The sequence below is a fragment of the Apteryx mantelli genome, chromosome 4 (genome assembly GCF_036417845.1).
Source record: "Apteryx mantelli isolate bAptMan1 chromosome 4, bAptMan1.hap1, whole genome shotgun sequence".
Classification (NCBI taxonomy): domain Eukaryota; kingdom Metazoa; phylum Chordata; class Aves; order Apterygiformes; family Apterygidae; genus Apteryx; species Apteryx mantelli.
In genome coordinates this window covers 81767245-81787537 of record NC_089981.1, presented here as the reverse complement: position 1 = coordinate 81787537, position 20293 = coordinate 81767245, and the positions used below count along the sequence as shown (strand labels likewise).

Below are 20293 nucleotides of genomic sequence, written 5' to 3'. Positions count from 1 at the left end.
TGCTCTGGGGACAGAGAAGATCAAGAGTCAAGCCAAGATAAATGATGGGAAAACTTGAATGGGAGCAGGAGTGCTCTTTTCATCAACACCTAGCTATCAGCTTGGCTTAGCTGTAACACAAAACCTCACCCATCATGTAGACTTGGTTTCTACTGACAAGGAAAGTACTTTTGTCAATATAAATTGTACTGATTTTTGGGGCAACCTAAGCAGCACCAGTTACAGCACTGTTCCACTGTGAATGGCAGTACTGCTATCTATGCTAGTATGCTAGATTTTCATCTTCAAAAATATCCCAAAGATTAAAAACACTTCCTTGAAATCATGCTCTTAAGCAACTTGCCTTAGCATATGGAAATTTACTTCCAGGCAGAACTTGCAAATCTTGAGCTGACTGCTTACGTATGGACTTTGGTCATGTCACAGGAGACCCTAGGACTTAGTAAATATACTTTTCAATCATGTGAAGTCCCAAGCTAAAGTATGTTTAACCTTCAGAGCACTGTAAAGACACCAACAGCCATTACGGAGGGAATGGGTGCCCATGGTAGTCCTGCAAATCCTATGCCAGGAACTGGGAAAACCTCTGCAGCACCCTACCTTCGAGGAACCCAGTAAACCCAAATGAGTGACCACTGAGGTCTTATTGCATGGAAAAGTCCCAGTGTGCGGAGCAGATGGGAGGGCTTTTGTGTGCTGGAGTTTGTAGTATCCTGGGTGCTGGAGGCTGTTACCAGGTTACTGCTGTAAACAGTGCCAGGAGCTGTGCTGTTCCCGTGCTCCCACCAGCCTCCCCGCAAGCACCATGCTGCCCGTAAGTCTCCCCAGCTCCTCCAGCTCCCGCTGCCGCTGCTGTGGCTCACATCTGCCCCTGCTCTAGAGCCTCACGGCATATTATGAAAAGGAGATTTTTGGGGGGGGGGGGGTCTGTTTGCTGAACAGCCTGAAAATAGACTAATGATTCCATTCCTAGGGGTTCTCCGACCCACGTTAGTTATGTCCTTCCCAAGGGTCTATCCCAAAGGTGGACGGAGCTTCAAAGTGGTTTGCATGGGTGAGGGACCTGCCCAACCTCTGAGAAACGCAGTGAGGCTAAACCAGGCTGCTGGCAGAGGGGTGAGAGGGACTCAGTGGGTTTTTTTCTCACCAAGGGAAGAGGTGTGTGCACAGCTCCATGACGCCTGCTGTTTATTTTGGATTAAAGTGAGATTGGGGCTGTGCGTGCGTGGTGGGGGATATTATTGGAGCACGTTTCTGCAAACCTGAGTCAGAACTTGGGGGTTTTCCTGCCAGTTCCTCTGATGTTTCTGGTGTCCGGATGCCCCGTGGGCCGGGGACCTCCCCTGGGCAGGTGGTGGCCAGCGGGTCGGGGTCCGGATCAGGCCCATGGCGGGGCTGGAGCCCAGCACCACTGCGGCATCACCGGGGCTGGGACTGATGGCCCCAGGCTGGGCTGAAATGGGGGTAGGGAGGTGGCAGGGACCTGGGGTGGGCAGGACTCAGGGTGCCTGCAGGGCCCTGATGTTTGGGAAGCCACCTGAGAGCTTTGTGCTGCAAGTCCTGCATGTTTAAAAGGATTTAAAGCTACTTACAGGAAGGCTAGGAGGCCTCGTTCGAGAGCTTCCCATAGAAGGTGTTCGATGGTATCACTAACAACTACCACTCTGAGGTATCCCTTTTTGAAAATAAAAATACATGATAAAACTTCCTGTCTGTTTGTCTGAAATGAGTAATCATCACCCGTCCGTGTTGGTGAGAAGCTGCTGAGTTACATTTCGAAGACACCAGAGTGGTACTTTCTCCTTCTCGTTACGCTGTGCGACACCACCACATTTTGTGTTTTTCTCTCGTAGTTCATAATCCCTTGTATGCCGCATAAAGATACTGCATTGCCGAAGTCTTTTCACCTGAGGACTGTAAACCAGCAATAGAAAGTTGGAACTGCAGACTAGAACAGACAAGATTAAATAATCACTTTTTGCCAAGGGATTAGAGCCATGGTTCCTGAATATTTAGCTCTGTGGTCTAACCGTTGCATGGGTTGCCTGCTGCTGACATGAGATGATTTTGGTGTTTCATATTCATCGTTCTACGAGCAAGTTAGATTGAGCAAGAATTGGTGAGAGCCTTGTGGCGAGCTGTCTGCGTGGGAACTGCCAAAAGTTACAGAAAGCCTCAGTGTTTCCCTTGGTTTCAATTTACAGGCAGAAAAAGGATTTCAGCAATAAGGTTCATTTTATTTTAAAGGTGTCCTGCAAATAATTGTTAAGAGTTTGCAAGGCTTTCTTGTAAATTAGGTACCAGAAGGACTAATAGGTTTCATTTATTTCCAGAGGGATTTTTTTTTTCTTTTTTAATGTATGGATACTGTAAAATCCTGTTCCTTGTAGTGTTGTTCAGTGTCCCCTGAAGGGTCTGACTGGTCTTTATTGTAAATTCTTAAGAAATCAGTAAAATTAGTGCATAACCCATTCCATTTTTAAACAAAGGTTTCTCTTCTCCTGATATTTAGTCACCAAAACTACATAAATATTATCAAAAACAAATAAAAGCATTGTGTTGTATAATACGTGACTCCATTTGATTTCTCAGTCTTTATTGGTTCACTGACTATCAAAGAACTGAACTTCCTTAGCAAACTTCCAATTATTTCTTTGTAACCTGAAAGAAGTATAGAAGGATAGATCACCATTTTTATAGACGCCTATTTTTCTCTTTCTTGTGTTGTCAGCGTTTTAGCTCAAAGAATTTCTGTTTGACCAACTCATGAGCAAACAAGGTGTGGGTGAAAAGCAGATTTAAGAGATATATAAAGTGACCAATATGCAGTGCTTGTATTGTGAATATTTTGTTAAGTGGGGCTGAGAATATGAGCGTAGATTTTATAACATATACTCTGTATGCTGCTTTTTTGCAGATGATAAAGGTAACCCCAGGAGTGTGGTACTGGAAAGATGATACCAACACACTTGAATTTGAAAGGTAAAAGCATGATGTTCAGTTTAAAATTATGCAGATTGAGGTCTTTATTCAGCAGTTCCAAGTAAGGTAAAGTCAGAGTCTAATCATATTTTGCCTAAACATCAACTGTAGGATAAGGTCTTACATACTTGATCTTTTTTTTTTAAATTGAGAATAGAGCTCCTTACCTTCTGCTCTGTGGCATTTATGCTGTCAGTTTAATGGGGAAAAAGGCCAAAACATGCGATTTATTCCATACTGTGCTCAAGCTGAATCCACTGCAGAGGGACTGCTAAAAGTGAGGGCCAAAAGCCATCCCTGGTGTCTGTACATAGGGTTCAGTGAAGTCCATGAACTGATGGTCACTGATGCCAGTGTTGTATTTGACCCTGCATACTGGTGAGCACCAGAGGACTGCAAACCTTTAGGGAAACCACTATATGCAACTGTGCTTTAAATTTCTGTGGCAGTTGTGGACTTAGACTTTACTGGGCCCTTAAAAATTACTATGCATTTGAAGCAATTGGGAAAAACCCCAACACCTAAACTGTATCCTCCCCTGTTCTCTTCTCCAGTACTGGGCAGGGAGTGCCATGGAGCATGATCTCCGCTGCTGCCTCCCTGCCCGGCCAGGCATCTTCCAAGCCTTCATCACAGTGGAGCTGGGCTGCTCACCTCATCCCTGGTGGCCCAGCTATTGCAGATGCCTTTCACAGTCCGAGTCTGAGCAGCTCCAGCCACCCTCTTTGTTAGGCTTGGGACGCTGGTGACTGGCTGGTGGTTCGCCAGGGATGGGCATGAGTTCATCAGTTACTTTTGCCCTTCTTTTCCCATGACAATCCCAGAGAAAAGCTCTGGTATTGAACAAGTTTACACTTAAAATCTCTTTTCTGAGGCAAAACCCTATTCTACCTTCCCACTAATTTTGGAAGGAACAGACAGAGTTTTTGAGTCAGGAACAATCAACTATCCTTTCTGGCCACTAATTTCAGGTTACAGATAGCAGTGGGATATTATGAAATTACCAGATGTATTTACTCCTTCAAAGCCTGACTGTGAAGAAAAAAGCTTGCTTAGAGACGATATCATTTCTGACTAAACACAGCATGGAGGAGTAAGGGAACATCCACAAAGGGAAAGGACTGGTTGAGCTGAAGGCCAAGAGGGTATGTGTAGTAATCTACTGTGAATAAATTTAGGCTGGAAATTAAAAGAAGGCGGGTATTCATTGGTGTTGTCAGGACTAGAAAAGTGGGGATAAAGCCACCTGAGACACTGATTACTTGAAGGGTTTATATGATTCAGTGCTTATGATGAGACGGAGCGGGAGGACTCTGGGAAGCCTCTTTACTCTTTGCTTCTCATTGACCTCACCACAATCCAGATGTTAGATGGAGGCCCAAATATATATGCCTTTGTAACATGGGATACTGCCCTCTTTGCACTGCTGCTAGTTGAAATTCATGCTACTAAATGTTCACACTCTGTATTCCAGCTCCAGTCCAGAAGCTCAGGAACACCTTATGAAAGGAAAAAATATTCACTTTCAGGAAATGGGAGGCAAGGCATTAAACAGGTATTTCAATTCAACTAACCTGTCTCAAAAAGAAGCAACATTATTCAGCTGGGAATATTTTTGTCCGTGGTTGAGGATCATGTCTGAACAAAACGCACGAAACAGGAAGCCACCTGTCATTTCAGCAGGGTGGATGAGTGGTCTGAACAAAAAAACAGAGCCAGACATGCCTGATGTTGAATGCTAGCTCAGGCACTAGCTTGGTATGACTTTGGTAAAGTCATTCAGCATCTTTGTTGCTGTTTCCAGATTGCTCAGAATGAGGTAATAATTCCCATCTACATAGAAAGAGTATTGTGAGGTAATTAATTCATCTTTGTAAGGCACTTCAAAGATTAAAGTATTATTATTATTATTATTAATTTTATAAATTCACAACCTGGTATAGCTGACTTTCATCCATTGCTTAAAACCTCTTTGATCTAAATAACATAGTCGCAATTTATTATATTAGCAACTAAAAGAGCAACTTCAGAAGCAACCTTAAGAGGTGAAATGCCCTCTTTCTCTGAACATTCCCAGCCTGTTTTGTGGTTATAATAGTTGAAAGTTAGTTCAGGATATCTGCCAAACACTATTTTGCTGCCTGTCTTTCTGAAACCTAGTGCAATGAAAAGAGTACGTACCAGGTAGATTATTCTCTGACTGGGATTGACACTGTGTCCTTAAATGCTATATGTTGGTCGATTACTAGCATCTTTCAGGATGTATGCACTGCAATGTTCGCTGGAAGAAGGCTGGCTGAACAAGAGGGAAAATCTCGTAGGCTGTCAAAGCGAGTACAACATGAATATGTGACATTGGATGATGTCAAACGTGAGTAACTGCTGATATTTGATCTCAGCAAGGCATCACCCATATAGGTTAGAAAACAATCTCTACCAGCAGCTGATAATTTTTTGGAGGAAATACTATTTTTCTCTTCTATATGTTGTCAGGTGCTGCTTTGTTTTTGGGACCAGAAAGTGAGGCACATCACACGCTATCATTTACAACAGTTATGAGGTATGTCATTTAGAATTTGTTTCAGGAATTACATGAGAGAAGCTGGTAGTGGATGGGTTAGGGTTTATAAGAAGCAGAAAATAAAATATCAGTGGTTTAAAATATCTTGTCTATGCTGCTCTGTGGGAAACAATACCAGATGCATTTCGTCCTTAAGATGTGCAGAGAAATAATCCCATCGCTTGTTTGAAAGAGTCTTCCTCTGGGTTAGCTACAGGCAAGCTATGACTTAGGCCTAAATATTCAAAGGTTGTTATCCATCTTACTCCAAATTAAATTCCATGTTCGCCAGAGCATCAGTGACACTGGATGCACCAGGAGCGCCTAACACAGCTGGGAATCTGCACTGCCTTCTTGTGCTGCTGCTGTTCCCATCAGACCTGCAGAGCTCATTGATTGCTGCTGTTACCTATCAGCATTACTTCTCTAAGTGCTAAGAGCAAGGAGGCAGCTGCGAGAGCATTTTATCTCAGAGGCATGTCTCTGAGATCAGCAGGACAGTACAGTGGCTGCACTGCCTTTGATTTAGGAATGTGTCTGTAGACCTTGCTGAGCCTTAGACCTACTGTCCTTCAAGAAGAGGAGAGGTATCCCAGGTATCCCACTTGCTCCTTTGAATGTGAATGCCACCCTTTCAGTGTGTTTAGTGCAGAAAGGGTGCTCACTGGGAGTATGTCTGGTCATATCCAGTTCAAGCCACTCTTCAACATGTCTTTTGGACTCTTAGTAATTCTCTGAAAGCCTTCAAACTCTTACTGCAGGATGCAGGGCTTACTACAAATGGTTCTAGACTGTATAGATAGTATTTGTTATACTGTAGGCCCCTGAGCAGAGACTCAAAATAGCCTGGTCATGTTTGTATCTGCAAATCTGTAGATATTGTGGTGACCTTTTTACCTTCCATTTAGGAATAAGAAACTAGATGCGTTCCTCATGGCCCTGATTTTCTACTTATCTTTTTACTTGGAAAAAATTGCCCTGGAAAAGACATCCAAAACTCCAGTTTCGTGAGTATGAGACTTTATTGGTGTAAATACACAGGGCATTCTCCAGCAAATCTGGAATCACAGGGCAGGCTTTCATGTCAGAGTCAGTGAGATCCTGCATACGAGCAAGGACTGCTTGCATGAGCAAAGGCTGCATAGCAGGGCTTGCCCTGTGTATAGACTAGGTTCGTTATTGCTGACTTTGTTATAATGCTTCGAGCTCAAGCTGCAAGCACATATTGGCCCAGTCTGTATATGGAAGACTACAGGGAATAGCCCCTTAGTCTTACCCTTTATCTCCCTTGCCCCTTCGGCCTGTGTGCTCTCCAGGACATAGGCTCCTATGACTGTGGAGAGACAGATTTTCTGGAAGGGTTTGAAGCCCACTTTTCCCCAGCCTTGCCCTGAGTAGCGTGCACTGTGGTTCATGTGACATGGCAGCATCCTAGTCCCCATTTCAAGATGGTGCCTGAATCCAGCCTTGCTGCGATGGGGTCACCAAATAATTTGGCTCGTCAAGGTAACACTGCAATATGAATAAATCGTTACTACTGCTACAAATGCTAAATCTGTACGACTGCCCTGGATTGAATTACCATCCCCTATTGCCATTTCCCAGTAATAACATTAACGTCCAGTCATTTCTGCTTGCAGTACAGAGCACCAAATAATCATATCTGAGTTTGCTGGGTGTTAATTTGTGCTGTGGGTCACATTGCTTTAAGATTCCTTTTTAAATACTTTGCAAGGCAGGCTCAGATGACTCAGGTGCTACCAATGTGTTTCAACAGGAGAAATATATGCTAGAAAAGCAGTTCCCAAGTAAGGGTGTGTGACCACACTTGCTACCTTGCAAAGTGGAAGTGGGGATGCCAGAGAAATAGTTTAGGAGCTGCTGTGTTAGAGGGTTATATGCCTTGGGAGAAAGTATTACTGAGTTACAAACCATGATTATAAGAAACCCTAATGATCTGCTGGGCTCTTTAATAGTCTCTGAGAACTGATTGACCATTTTATTAAAACACCTAATAATTACTTGCTTCATAGTTCATGAAGTCTTGATATAAAGAGGAGCTGATTTATCTGGATTGAAGAAAAGATTTTTGGAGGACTGGTGACCTTAAGGAATTTACTTGCTCCACATCCATAGATTGTCAGGTGTTTCTCTCATTGTGCAAAGAACAATTCATAAATAAAGAAAACCATGAATGTAATTTCATATACAAAGGTCCTAGGTTCAGCAAAGGTGCATTGGGCTGCATTTTACAAAATGACTCCTCGCTCTTGGCTGGTAAAGGACAAGGAGGCCACTCCATGGGCCACTACAGCTCAAAATGACTCATATCATTGACTGGTGTTGCAAATACAAATGTAAACAGACTGAAACAAAGAGAAGTTTGGACCTATTGCAATATAGGGTTATGCTTCTTGTATTCAGGGGGCTCTGGTTACTAGTTATCAGCTATAAGCTTTGGATAATCCCTGTCAGGAGAGACTTTTCGCTGTATTCTGGCATGTGATACTCTCAAAATGACTCCTGTTCTTTGGTGGGAAACATGTACCAATTCCCAAAAGGATATTCTACAGTACTGTTTCATTTAGAGTCATTGCCTCCCCTGAAGGGAAGCGGCTTGTTTGTCAGGACTGCCTGCATACAATGCAATGTCAGAGAAATTTAAAGAAGAGACACTTACTGTGCAGGAACAGAAAGTTAGGATATTGATCTATTAAACTATAAATAGAAAGAAGGAAAATAAAATGGCAAAAGGCAATTTTAGATCCTCCTTAATGCTGAAGTTCCTCTTTAATTGTTCTAGCATCTTAGCTGACTTGGAGGAGCAGGGAGACAGCAATCATGCTGGGAAGAGATTTTTGCCACTGCACCTTCTTTCCCTGTTCAAAATCTTGCATTTCCTATATTATCCACCTGGTCTAATTCTGAACTTGGTGTATGCTATATTTAAAATCAAATGTAGTGAGTACTGTCTTTCCCTTTCTATAGATATCTTCCTTGACCTTGCCATCTAGAAGGTATTTTTTACTGAGTTCATTTTTAGCTTAAATGATTCCCCTGTTGGTCATGACATTTCAAGACTTGTCACAGTACTTTGTAAGATATGGTTCTGAACAAGATCAAATGGTTATAAATTGTACAGGGATAAACTGAAACTAGATACTGAAAGAAAGTTTCTAACCACCTGAGGAGTAAAGTTCTGGAACGGTCTTCTGTTAAGAAATAGTGGGGTTGGAGAAGAAAACTCCATTTTCTAAAGATGGAGTTCCATGAGCTTGCAAAAGGGATTTTATAACTACGTAATAGAATCATGATTCCAGCAAATTGCGTTTGTGATAAGAATCCTTACATAATGTGATATGATGGTATATTTGAGAGGATGTGAAAGAAGAGTGGATAGCCATTTAGATTCCTATATCTATCTCACATAAATCCCATGTTCAGGGCTTTTGTTAGTTGCCTGTTCAGGAAGAAAACTCCCTCCTCCTCCCCCCAAGAAATAATTTAATTTCAGAGGCTTTTTCACCGCCCTGTGTAGTCCTGGCTATTTGCCACAAATAGGGACAGATTGTAGGCAAGGCATGCTGGTACCTTTCCATGTGTCTGGTTGTTGACACCTGTAATTTGCTCATAGCTAAACTGACAGATTTGGCCTCAAATGGAAAATTTTCACCTAGATAACAATGGTATGTACCATTGTCCTTTTTTCTGTCACCTGCTGCTGCATGGGATATAGTTTCTTCCTAGGAGCATCGAGGAGTTCTGTGTATCAAAATCCCTCCTGCCACAAGGACCTAGGCCACCGGTACCATCTTTAATTCCCACTGCTCTCATCCTCTTGCATATTAATAAAAGACAAAACATCTCCACCGTAAAGTTTGTTGAAAGTTTTTGGAAAGCCTTTTGTGGCTAATTCTGGGCGGGGTGAGGATACACAGAGTGGAAGCTATTTGGCTCCTAAGTTAGGCCTCTAGTCCATGACTGTTAGGAGACTGGGCTTGGTAGCACACCTGGTCCTGTTTCAGCCTAATGGTCCTATATCGTAGGCACATCCAATGGCTCTGCAGTCTTTGACTGATTTGGGCTCTTGCAGACCATGTGTGATATCCTAGGAACATAGAAAACAATGCTGTTTATTCCTGCTCTTAGTTTGCGTGTTTTGGGATTCCTGCTATTTGGGCTGCCTATGATAGATGCCAACTCATCTGTTGTGATTATTGCAGTCCCCAGGGAGCCAGGCCTGATCGTCTGAATAGCTCCTCACTGCCTTAAACCAAGACACTGTAGAAGCATCAGCGTTCGTGGTGCCTCAGTAGACAGTCTAAGACAGTCCTTGCTTCAGAAGTCATTGCTTCTGTTCATTAAACTTTCTTATATTGGAAGGAGTACATATCAGATAAAGTCAAGATGAATCTAGACGTCTTTGATTTCTTGTTACCTTATCTTTTGTTGATACTATGCTGACTTGTTGTAAATCCAAGCCTGAGGCTTCTCTGGCTTCCTCTAGATTCAGGAATATCTTGTAACTAACTTCAAAAACAACCAACCAGTTTTCCAAAGCAGTGGGTATGAGGCATTCCCCCCACTGGAGACAGCTTGGGAGTATTCACTTCTGAAATATGTGACTCTAAGAACAAAAACTAAGCAGTGGTAAATGAGACAGGACTGGAACATGGGCTATTATTTTGTCCTGTGTTTTCTTTTCCACTCAGTTTCTATTTGTTTCTGCCTCCAATCCTTTCATGTCTTTTGAGGAAAATCAGCTGAATTTTATTAGCAATTACCCTTGAGAAGCCCAGAGTAATTGCCCTAATTATTAGATGTGGGTCTTGCAGAAAGCTTTAGAGCTTGAGGCCATCAAGGATGGGACAGATAAAAACAACCCTCCTGAGTGCGAAAGGAGGCCAGTGGCTTTTAGGCCTGTAGCACTCCCAGGCACCAGGAGACAATCTGGTGGATTACAGGGGAAGCAGAGGAAACAGAAAGCTCCTTGGCTTGGTGTTTCCTTAGTGTTTGATCTGAACTGGTTTAAAATACAGGCTTGTGGTGTCAGCCTTTCCTGCTTAGAGGCGGTCCCAAAGGTGCTTCGTGTGCCTTTTTGAAGAGAAGATCTGTCTCTGAATGAACCAGACCCACTGCTTCAGGCTGCCCAGTGACAGAGCCTGCACCCAGAGATATCTAAGTGCACCTCCAGGGCTTTTATGTAGGCTGCAAAAAGGGTTCATAAGCTATGCGGGATCAAAGAAGGCAACCTCACAGGCTGTGGGCATGGAGCTTATAAGCTCTACAGAGCAGGAGAGACTGTCTGGGCCCAAGCCCCAGGCCTTGTGGCCCCACCAACATTGCAAAGCTGCGCTGAAGGTGTCTGAGCTCAGTCTTGCTGCAGTGAGGTCCCCTGAGGTTGGTGTCATGTAGTGTGGTGGTTTATGTGCCCCCAAACTGTTCTTACTTCTCAGGAACAGTCACTCTTTCTAGCGTTCCTTCTATCCAGAACACCTTCCCTAAAAATGTTGTTTTCTTTCTAATTTAAACAGGACCGTCGTTTTGTTAGAGGAGAAAGAAATGGACGACGTCCTGGCAAAGTTAGAAGTGGCCAGGATTCACCTTGCCAAGCTGTACTGTAATCTTATCCTTGGAGAAGGCATGGCAGAGCACCATCACATGTCTTGTGGAAAGTAAGCCATGGAAAGCTTTCCCTCCTGGGGACCCTTGCTGTGCCAGGTGCAGCAGCAGCCCAAAGCCTTTCTTGAGTGACAGAAGTGAATGTCCAGGGTAACGAATGTCTTTGTGGACCAAAGAGACACATGGGGTGCAGGGACCATGAGGCAGAGAGTGTCCTGATCTCCATGAAGCTCCAGCTGGTAACTGACTCCAAAGGTGTTTCTGGTGAGCTGCTGCCAACTGATCTGGCCACAACAAGTTGCAGCAGGGCACAGGTTACCAGACTGGAAAGCTCTAGCCCAGGTATGTCGAAGCCTTGCTAGATATACAGACTGTGAACCTTTGATGGGTTCAGCACAGTCAACAGGGCAAAAGGCAGTGCCAGCCCTGGATCTCAGCCCTGCCACTTCCACTTACCGAATCTTGAAGGCAAATGGTTTAAGAGGGAGAACATGTTTATGTACCTGCTGGTTGCCATTGATCCCTGCTTTAATTTCCTCTTATATCAAGTCTGAGAAGTCGTAAGAGTACTGGCAAGTGAAGGAGATCGTGTTCCCGAAAGGCAGCAAATGAAGGGAGTAGAGAGAAGAAGAGGTTGTGCTTGGGGATCTTGGACATTGGATGTGTAGTCCTCCTTCCTTTGAGCCAGAAAGACAATGAATGGTTTTTCCAGAGCGGTGGACACCAGTTGCTCTTTAGATGCCATAGACCCAGTGAAGAACTGAGCGGTGAGAGAAAGCTGTAGTGGGAATTAAGAAACTGAAGCAGGTGGGAGTGGATGGGAGGATGTTTGAAAAGCCAGAGGAGCCAAGGGAATGATGAAGACTGGAGACTGACAAATAGGAAAAGGTGGGAAGTTTAATGGGAGATGAAAGCAAAAATGGGTAGCTCTGTTGTTTCTTCACTCACGTGTATTGTCTGGTGTGTGCGAATGTGCAGGATGGAGGCAAGACAGAGGTCTAGCGGCAAAAAAACAGCAGTGGCGGTTAGAGGCTGGCCATGGGTTGGGACGTTGGTGTCCAGGCTGTAAAGCCACAGAGGCTAGAAGAGGGCTGTGTCTTAAAGTGTTTCTGATGTAAGGTGCTGTACGAAGAGAGACCTCACTGAGTTACTCACAGGAGGCTGGTAGCTGACTACAGCTGACTTCAGAGTTAGGCTAATGCTGAGCTTGTTACAATATATGGCACTTCCCATGCCATATTGCAATTACATAAAAATCTCTTCCAGGATGACTCAGTTTAGCCGTAAATGTTATCTGGATACTCCCAGTCCATTATGTAAACTGCCAAAAACAAAAGCTAAGGGACAGAACGGATTAAAACTCTTAATTATAAAAGCTAGTTAACAATTTCTTGAGTGCATGTGTTTTCAGATGGAAAATGTCCTTTGTCAAAATGGAAACTGTGACAAGGGTTATTTTTGATGAATTTCTTTTGACCTGAAAAATGTTTAGATGAAAAAGCTGTGAAACTACTAATGATGTGCCACTCCCACTTTTACCATATTTTATTATAGCCCAGCCAAAATGCCTTTGGGTTCAGGATGGTGTTGAAGCTTTTACTTTTTCCTTCTGATTCACCATAGCAACATTTTAATGAAATCTTATCATGTGCTGGGAAACTGTTTTCCCTTTTAGATCTGCCAAATACCTATGTGTTCATATGAAATCATTGATTGTTCATGTACAAGTTTTCTCCAAAAGTTTAAAAAAGGGCACTCAGATGGAGAACATCTTCAGCTTAACAATTTGCATGTTTTGTAAAATGCAGCATAAAAACCCTATCTTGATATTATCCCAGACTGGAATTTGAGAGAGTTCCTCCAGACCTGTTATTTGTGTGTGTTAGCATTACTCCTTTTGTGCCTCCAACGCTGGGGAAGGAATAGGTGTGTCTGGCTTTCTCCTTTTAAGTTGATGGGGTTGTGCAACCATTTTGTGGTGCCAGTTTCCTTGTGGGCATTGTCATAATGGGAAAAATACAGAGTGTTCCCAAAGCTGCGTGCATCAATGGCACAAACACAGCTGAGTCAGCCCTTACTGATCCTTGAAGCTGGTTTGATCCACGGGCAATTAGAGTCACAGCTGTGGTCAAGAGAACTGCTAAAATGGCACAGGAAGCATTTCTCGCCCATGTGCCCCTGTGCAGAATGGTAGTTCTTGCAGGTGTCTGAAGCCACTGTCTTAAATCCAAACCCTATGCTTAATGCACTGTCTGTTCTTGGCTGTGCTATCCTCCTCTTTAATGCATGAATTTATCCTGTCACCCTGTCATCTCTAAGAAATCATTGTTACTGTATTTCTAGAAGGCATGATGCTCTTCACTCACTCATTCACGTTTCTTGCAAGTTCTGTCCTGAACGTTGTTGTAAGTTTGATGTTTCCCTGACCGTTTCTGTATTTTCCTAGGTAATTAGCAACTGTGCCCTAGACATGGGAGGTGCCTCCTAGTACAACACTTATTTTAGGAAACTTTACTTCAAGCAGGTCTCTTAGCTTAATACCTCACCGGAGGAAATAAAGCACTGGGGAAAGAAGGGTGGAGACCCCTAGCCTTATTTGGCTCTAATTATTAGTATTAGTTTCTGTTGCTGGCCTCCACATAGGTTTCTCTGACTGCTGAAGCAGGGGTTAGTTCAAAGACACTGCAAAGATATGTAATGCTAAAAGGTGAAGCTGGGTTTTACGTTTAGGTTTAAGAAGCTGGGGTCACATTAGGTTCCTCCACTGTGGATTCTGAAGACATGAATTATAATAAAGTGCAGTATTCTAAGGAATCAAACGCATCAAAGTTGTTTGTGAGATTCTGCTTCGGCAAAGGGCCATGCCATGCTTGCAGAGTCAGGCTTCTTTTCCCTTGCGCAATATGTGGGGTTTGGGATCTCAGCTGAACTGTCAGCAGAAGTAGGATCGGTGGATGACAGGGAGATACGTGATCCTATTGATCAACATATCAATAAATAAAAGCCACAGGATGGTTAATGGAAGTATGGGGCTGAAAAGATATTACCTTCATTGTCTGCTCTGCATTGATGTTTCTGGAGTGATGGCAGCTGGGGATACCAGTTTGGAACAACTGTTGTTGATGTTATCAGGAATGTAGGGGATGTTTCAGGAGGTGGTGAACTGACAGAGAAACAGGGCTTCCTACGCATCTCTCAGGACCTAGCCAGATCTGCGGGGATCTGTAGGCTTGCAGAGGAAATTGCTTTCCCTTCCATGAGGGTGAGCTGTGCCACCTCCAAGAGAACTGAGTGGCTGCTGGGATGTGTTCATCACCTTCCACTTTGGTAACAGTTTCCATGATGGGCCATCATTTGACTTTGTGTGAGAATCCCTGGGCTCAAGGGGGTGGTGAGGTCATCTCTTGGACTTCCACTGGGCAAGTTGATGCTTCTTTAACAAAGGCCCTTTGTCATTCTTGTGCATGTTTTACATTTCTTCTTGGAGATCCATCAGTTATCTCCCTCCTGGTTTTCAAGTATATTGTCTCAGCACTGGTCTGGCTTTGTGCCCTTGGTAACTCTGCTTGTTGCTCTTCCAGTGATGTCAGGGAGAGTTTTCTATTGACTTCAGTAGAAACTGGGTTAGATCAGTGCTGACCGCTTTTGAGAGGCCCATGCAGAGAACTCGGTTTAGATAGCATAGCAGGGGAGCACTGCCTGCTCATCACATCCAGTTTTGTTCTCTGTCAGATTTAATTAACTGAGCCATACAATATTTTGCATTTTCTCCTTCTGAGGCAATGCAGAAGTTCTGTCTTTCTCTTGGACAGTGGGTCTCTGCATGCTAATAATGAGGATTTACCAGCACCAACTTTATTGCCCTGGTGAAATGCCAGCTTGGCAATAGCTGCATGAGTCATATTCAATACTCTCCTTAGAGAACTGAGAGGACAACTGCTGCTGTTAATTTTGTGCTGTTGTTCACTGCCTTAGGAGAAAAACATCATCATCGCAGAAGGATCGGGACTTCTTTGAGGTAAGAAAGATACAAAGACTAATGAAGAGTGTGACTGTCAGCCCAGAGCATGTCTCTTCCTTGCACATTGAAACACTGCAGACAGCCTGCTCCTTTCCCTTTTGGTTCTGCCGGCAGTTTACTCATAGGGCAGAGTACCTAGAATAAGGTTTTTATCTCTTGGGCCTAGATTACAATGCTTCTGTAAAATACAGTCTGGTTTTGCCCTTCAGGCCCAAGCCCTCTTGAAGCCCTCAGCTAGGGAGTTTCAGTTCTTCTGTGGCTCCCTCAGAGCCCGGGCAGTTCCTATCACAGCCTGAGGTCCCTCTGGGAAGTCTGGTCTATAGGTTTCTTCTAGTCATTGGTCTCACAATTTCACCTCTAAATATGAAATTTCAGTCTTCTTTCATTTTCATCGCCCTTAGCAACATTTCTGGATGCCAATGAGCTCTTCTAGCCTGCCACATGCAGCTCAATGAACATTTTATGACACTTGGTATGGTAACAGCACTTCAGCAAATTAATGTAAAACAGCTGGGGCCCAAATTATACTTTGTACTTCACAAATTGGGGTGCATTTCCTTGAAAGACGGGTATTGTGGATTCAGTTCAGGGATACAGAGCAGTGCCAGTGATGCCACCTTTTCAAAAACAGGCTTAATAGAGATTTGATTTACTGGGTGTTCATTTGGCTTCTATCAGGAATCACAAATAATAAATAGGAGTGAAAAGCTACAGTTTGTTTTTCAATCAGCAAGCAGATATGTGGAGATGAGATGCAATGAGTTCATATTTGGTAGTAATATTTTCTGTGATCATAATGCTGTCATCTGGGGTGGGAATCATCTTGTCTAACTCTGGTTACCCAAACAATAGGTGTCCAGTCAGACTAGGCCTTTAGGCTCCCTTGACAGTCAGAGGAGAAAAAGAGAAGCTCAGCTAGAGGGTGAATTGTTTTTTCCTAAGACAGATGTGTGAGATAGGAACCCCCATGGAATGACTCATCTCATCTGTCTCTTCCCATTGATGATTGAGGGAAACTAGACAGTGATCTCCAGTTAACTCCTTAGTATCTAGCAGCAAGGCTAAGCTACACTGGCTAGAGTTAAGCAAGATCAAATGCATCTGAACTGTGTTTCTACCCTCATCTGTTAGCATATCTCTAAAAAAAAAAATATCATCCTCTTCTTCCCTTCGTGCAGTGTCAGTGCAGGAAGTTACTGCTCTTAGCTGCTTTAGTAGGGATATATGGAACAGGCCTCTAAGTATGCAGACTTCTGGCCATCTGACCATGAGTTGGAAAGGCAGTTATAGAGTCTTTATACTGTGTCTTTTCAAATCTTGTCTGATATTTGGCAAAGGTCAATGCCAAACTGGTTGCTGGCTTTTTAGAAGAGTCATGCCAGCCTCCACACTGGGACACAGAGGGACATGCGGACTTCTCCAGTGAAAATGAGATCTGTGTTTTCAATTCAGAGCTTCTACAGCTACTGCAACTATGTGGCTTGGCTTGCCTTCAGACAGAAGCACTTCCGAGTGATTCAGGAAGAAATCGGCAGGCTTCTTCGCTCTGACATATTTAATCCTACTTTAAGAGAGAAGAAAGATGTTGACTTGCAGAAAGCAGGAGACCAGACTGCTGATGCAAAGAAAGTGAGATTCCCATGTCACAGGTACATGTGTGACACTCTGATGGGCCTTTAGGGGACCTCCCCTGTCCCAACACACTGAGATAACAGCTGCATTTGTTTTCTTTCAAGAAATGGCTGTGCCAAGCGTCCATCTATAAATACCGTGGCTCAGCAGCGCTCACCAGTGCTCAGCACGCTGCTGCCCTTACCAAAGGACAGTGCTCAGCACCTCTTTCAGAAGCAATTCTACCGTCGGGGCAAAACTCCTCAGCCTTGCAAGAGCAAAGACTTGCCAGACTTCTCAGAATTATTCACTACCAAGTAAGGGCCTATTTCTGTGCATAAGTAGATTTGATTGTACTATTAGAAAGGATATCTGATGGCTAGCTCTTCCTCACTGGGAGAGGGGCCAGTGGGCTGAGAATTTGTCTACATTGTAGTTAAAGAGCAACTGGAGTGTAGGTAAGACAGGCCTGAGCTAGCCTGGAACTAGTAGTGGTTGTACTCTTGCTTAATTGATGGCAAAGCAGCTACCATCCATCATAGTGTTTTGTTAAAACTGAAAAGTTTTCTGGGAAAAAGATATATATTTTAGTATAACATTGAAAAGAAATCAATCAAAAGCTCTTAAATCAAAATGCAATATCTTTTTCTGCTCATGATTCATTCCAAATTCTTATTTTTACATGACTTCTAGTTTATATTTATTGATGTGTTTTATTTTGACAAAGTCATTTTGTTACTGCAATGTACTTCTAAAATATAACTTCTATTGTAACAGAAATACAAGAGAACTTTTTCTTCTGATTCAGGATAAAAGCCAATTTTTCAAGCCTTGGTATGCCATGAAAGAGTAATTCCACTTTCCATCCAACCACGGATAGCAGCAGTATCACTACAATACTTTTTTATGTAATAACTCATGTAAACAGGACCACTGTAAATCAGTGTTGTTCTGTTGAAGTGTATGTAGGGCTACCTGTAAGGCTTTCCAAGGTAAGTCTTCTTTTTCTGCCTGGAAATTATAATTTGAGAATGTCCAACATTTGTGTGGAGCTTCCTGAGTTCTGGAAACCTAGTGGATGCTACTACGCTATACATGCAAAATCTTGGACACATCTACAACACACGACCGATGGGTCCGGTATTTCCTGAGAATGTGAAATTTGTTGCAAATGCATATGTAATTGCTTTTTGCATGCTTTTGGAGCTGGGTGCATACTGAACATATTGGCTTTACAGCTCATGTACATACTCATAAATTCATATGCAATAGGGCCAACCTTTCCAGGAAGTGCTAAGCTTTACTTGGACAAATGTGCTTAGTGTTGTGTGCATGCACACTCCAGACAGAAACATGACGTGGTATGCAAAGTGCAGGGTGTATAAGCATGCTTATTTGTTTTTTCCTGGGGGAAAGCAGATATTCTCTCCCTAATGTGTTATCCACAGTCTAACTAAAGGAGGCAAGGCTCTTTGCTGTTTTACCCAGGAAAAATTACAAATTGTTCTCCCTTACTCCTGTTTTCCTTTGCTTCATTGTGTCAGTCATATTAACACCACTTTTTGTAACAGGGTGGGCATTATTGGAGCTCATCGTAGTGAGTTAAATCCCATTACGCTCATGCCCATGGGAATGATGGAGGAGGAAGAGGAAGAACAAGGATGAAAAAGGAGTGGTTCCTCCATCCCTTCAAATGACCCGAGTTTGTCAACTCTGAGAAGCCCTCAAAGCAGACTTAGTAATCAGAGCAGTGTCATCTCAAGAGACAGAAGCTGACTATAATCAGAGCATCTAGCAGAACTGGTATCTTCTTGTGTTGAGTGCCAAAGTTTCACATTTTTAAGTAAACGATTTTGAACCTGCAGCTTAAAAGGCCTAAATCATTTGTCAGAGGCGGGGTAGTCTGGCACACATGGTTCTGGACTAGATGACTGAAGACCTAGATTGTAATTCCTGGTTCTGTCACCAACCTACTCAGTGATCTTAGATCATTGTATTCCCCCTCCTACTTAATGCCTTGGTTGCATTATTTCTAAAATGAAGATTATTCTGCTGACTTATTTTGCGAAGTGCTTTGACACCTGCAGATGAATATCATTATTGATTATTATGTCAACCCTCTTTTTCTGGAGGGTTAGTAAAGCGAAAATGATTCACCAGGACACATGACTTACTGTAGTTTAAAAGTTACTGAATTTATGCTTTTAAATGAAGTTCCTCTTGCATCTTTAATAAATTGTGTTTACTCCTTTTTTGATTTCCATCATATCTAGCCTAATTTGTGATTCACTGTGAAAAGAATATAACAAAGAGGAATACTGTTATTTAAAGAATCAACCAAATCTTCATTTTATCTTTCTAATGACATAATTTGATTTTTTTCTCATTGATTTTTACATGATTGGGAAAGCAGATCTTAGAAATCCAAACTTAAAATATACAGTTGGGATGTTAGTATCTTGAATTAAAATAAATTTGTGTTGAGAAATGGTATGAGTTTACCTATAAAACTATCCATATATGCTAATCATTAGCATCAGAAGGAAGACTTAGGATGAAATCCTGGCTTGTCATAATCAATGAAAAAATGATGGACAATGAAACAGTGAAAGAAAAGCAGAGTAGTAGTATTTTGATCATTGCTAAGGGGAGGAGTTTGATGCCTTAGTGCTGGTCTGGAAGTTTTTCAGCAAAATGTATTTATGTTGGATAAAAATAATACAACAATTTTCTCCTGCAATTTGTGGTTCAGTTTTTAAAAGGATGAAATTTTGTATCAAAATTATCATGGGAACTTTACCTCTTCTGGAGTAACCAACAGTTTACGGGCTAGATCCCTTAGGTGAGACGTCCCTGCACTGCCTTATTGAGACAGGCACTTGAACTGCAGGTTCACAGTTATTGCTTGGTCTCTTCACTTAGACGGGCACATGTTATATCAACATATTAATATCATTGTGGCCTAGGCTTGTTTTCCTTGTATCAGGTGAGTGCTTTTACCATTGGATGAGGCTGTTGCGGCCTGCAGTTTCTGTCTTAAGCTTTTTATTAGAAATTTGTCTTGGTACAGAGCAAAAATATTTAAAAGTTCTGTGGGATGGAAAAGACATATTCTTTCCCAAAGGCAAAAAATTAGAACAGTGTGTGAGAGTGCTATATCTTCCTCATGTACATGGTCATCTGGATTGTTACACTTTTTATTCAAAACTAACATTTCTGGATTATATATTTGCATTCATTTTGGGAGGGCAGGTTAGTAAAAAGTTCAGACAGGCACAGGGAAATGTTTTTCTCATAAGAAGCAGGCCATTGCTGGAGTAAACAGGAGAGATGCCAAATGTCCATGTCTCTTTCCCCTTAATTTACAACCCATTCAGAGTTTAAAGTTTCATTTTTGTAGCAACAAATAATAAGGGAAGGCAGCTTAGGAATGTCATATATTGTGGTCTAAACCTTTGTTTTTATGGTCTCAGAAATGGTGACAAGACCTTGAGAGG

General features: G+C 42.6%; 1 protein-coding gene across 1 annotated transcript in view; it reads left to right on the top strand.

Moving 5' to 3' along the window:
• Nucleotides 1–18591, top strand: part of ZBTB1 (zinc finger and BTB domain containing 1) — a 55239-nt gene extending 36648 nt beyond the window's left edge. The window contains 9 exon segments of the mRNA XM_067295691.1: nucleotides 5232–5353; nucleotides 5476–5542; nucleotides 6451–6549; nucleotides 11077–11217; nucleotides 15140–15182; nucleotides 16638–16834; nucleotides 16922–17113; nucleotides 18368–18559; nucleotides 18561–18591. Coding sequence (XP_067151792.1) covers nucleotides 5232–5353; nucleotides 5476–5542; nucleotides 6451–6549; nucleotides 11077–11217; nucleotides 15140–15182; nucleotides 16638–16834; nucleotides 16922–17113; nucleotides 18368–18559; nucleotides 18561–18591 — 1084 coding nt within the window.
• The last annotated feature ends 1702 nt before the right edge of the window (nucleotides 18592–20293 follow it).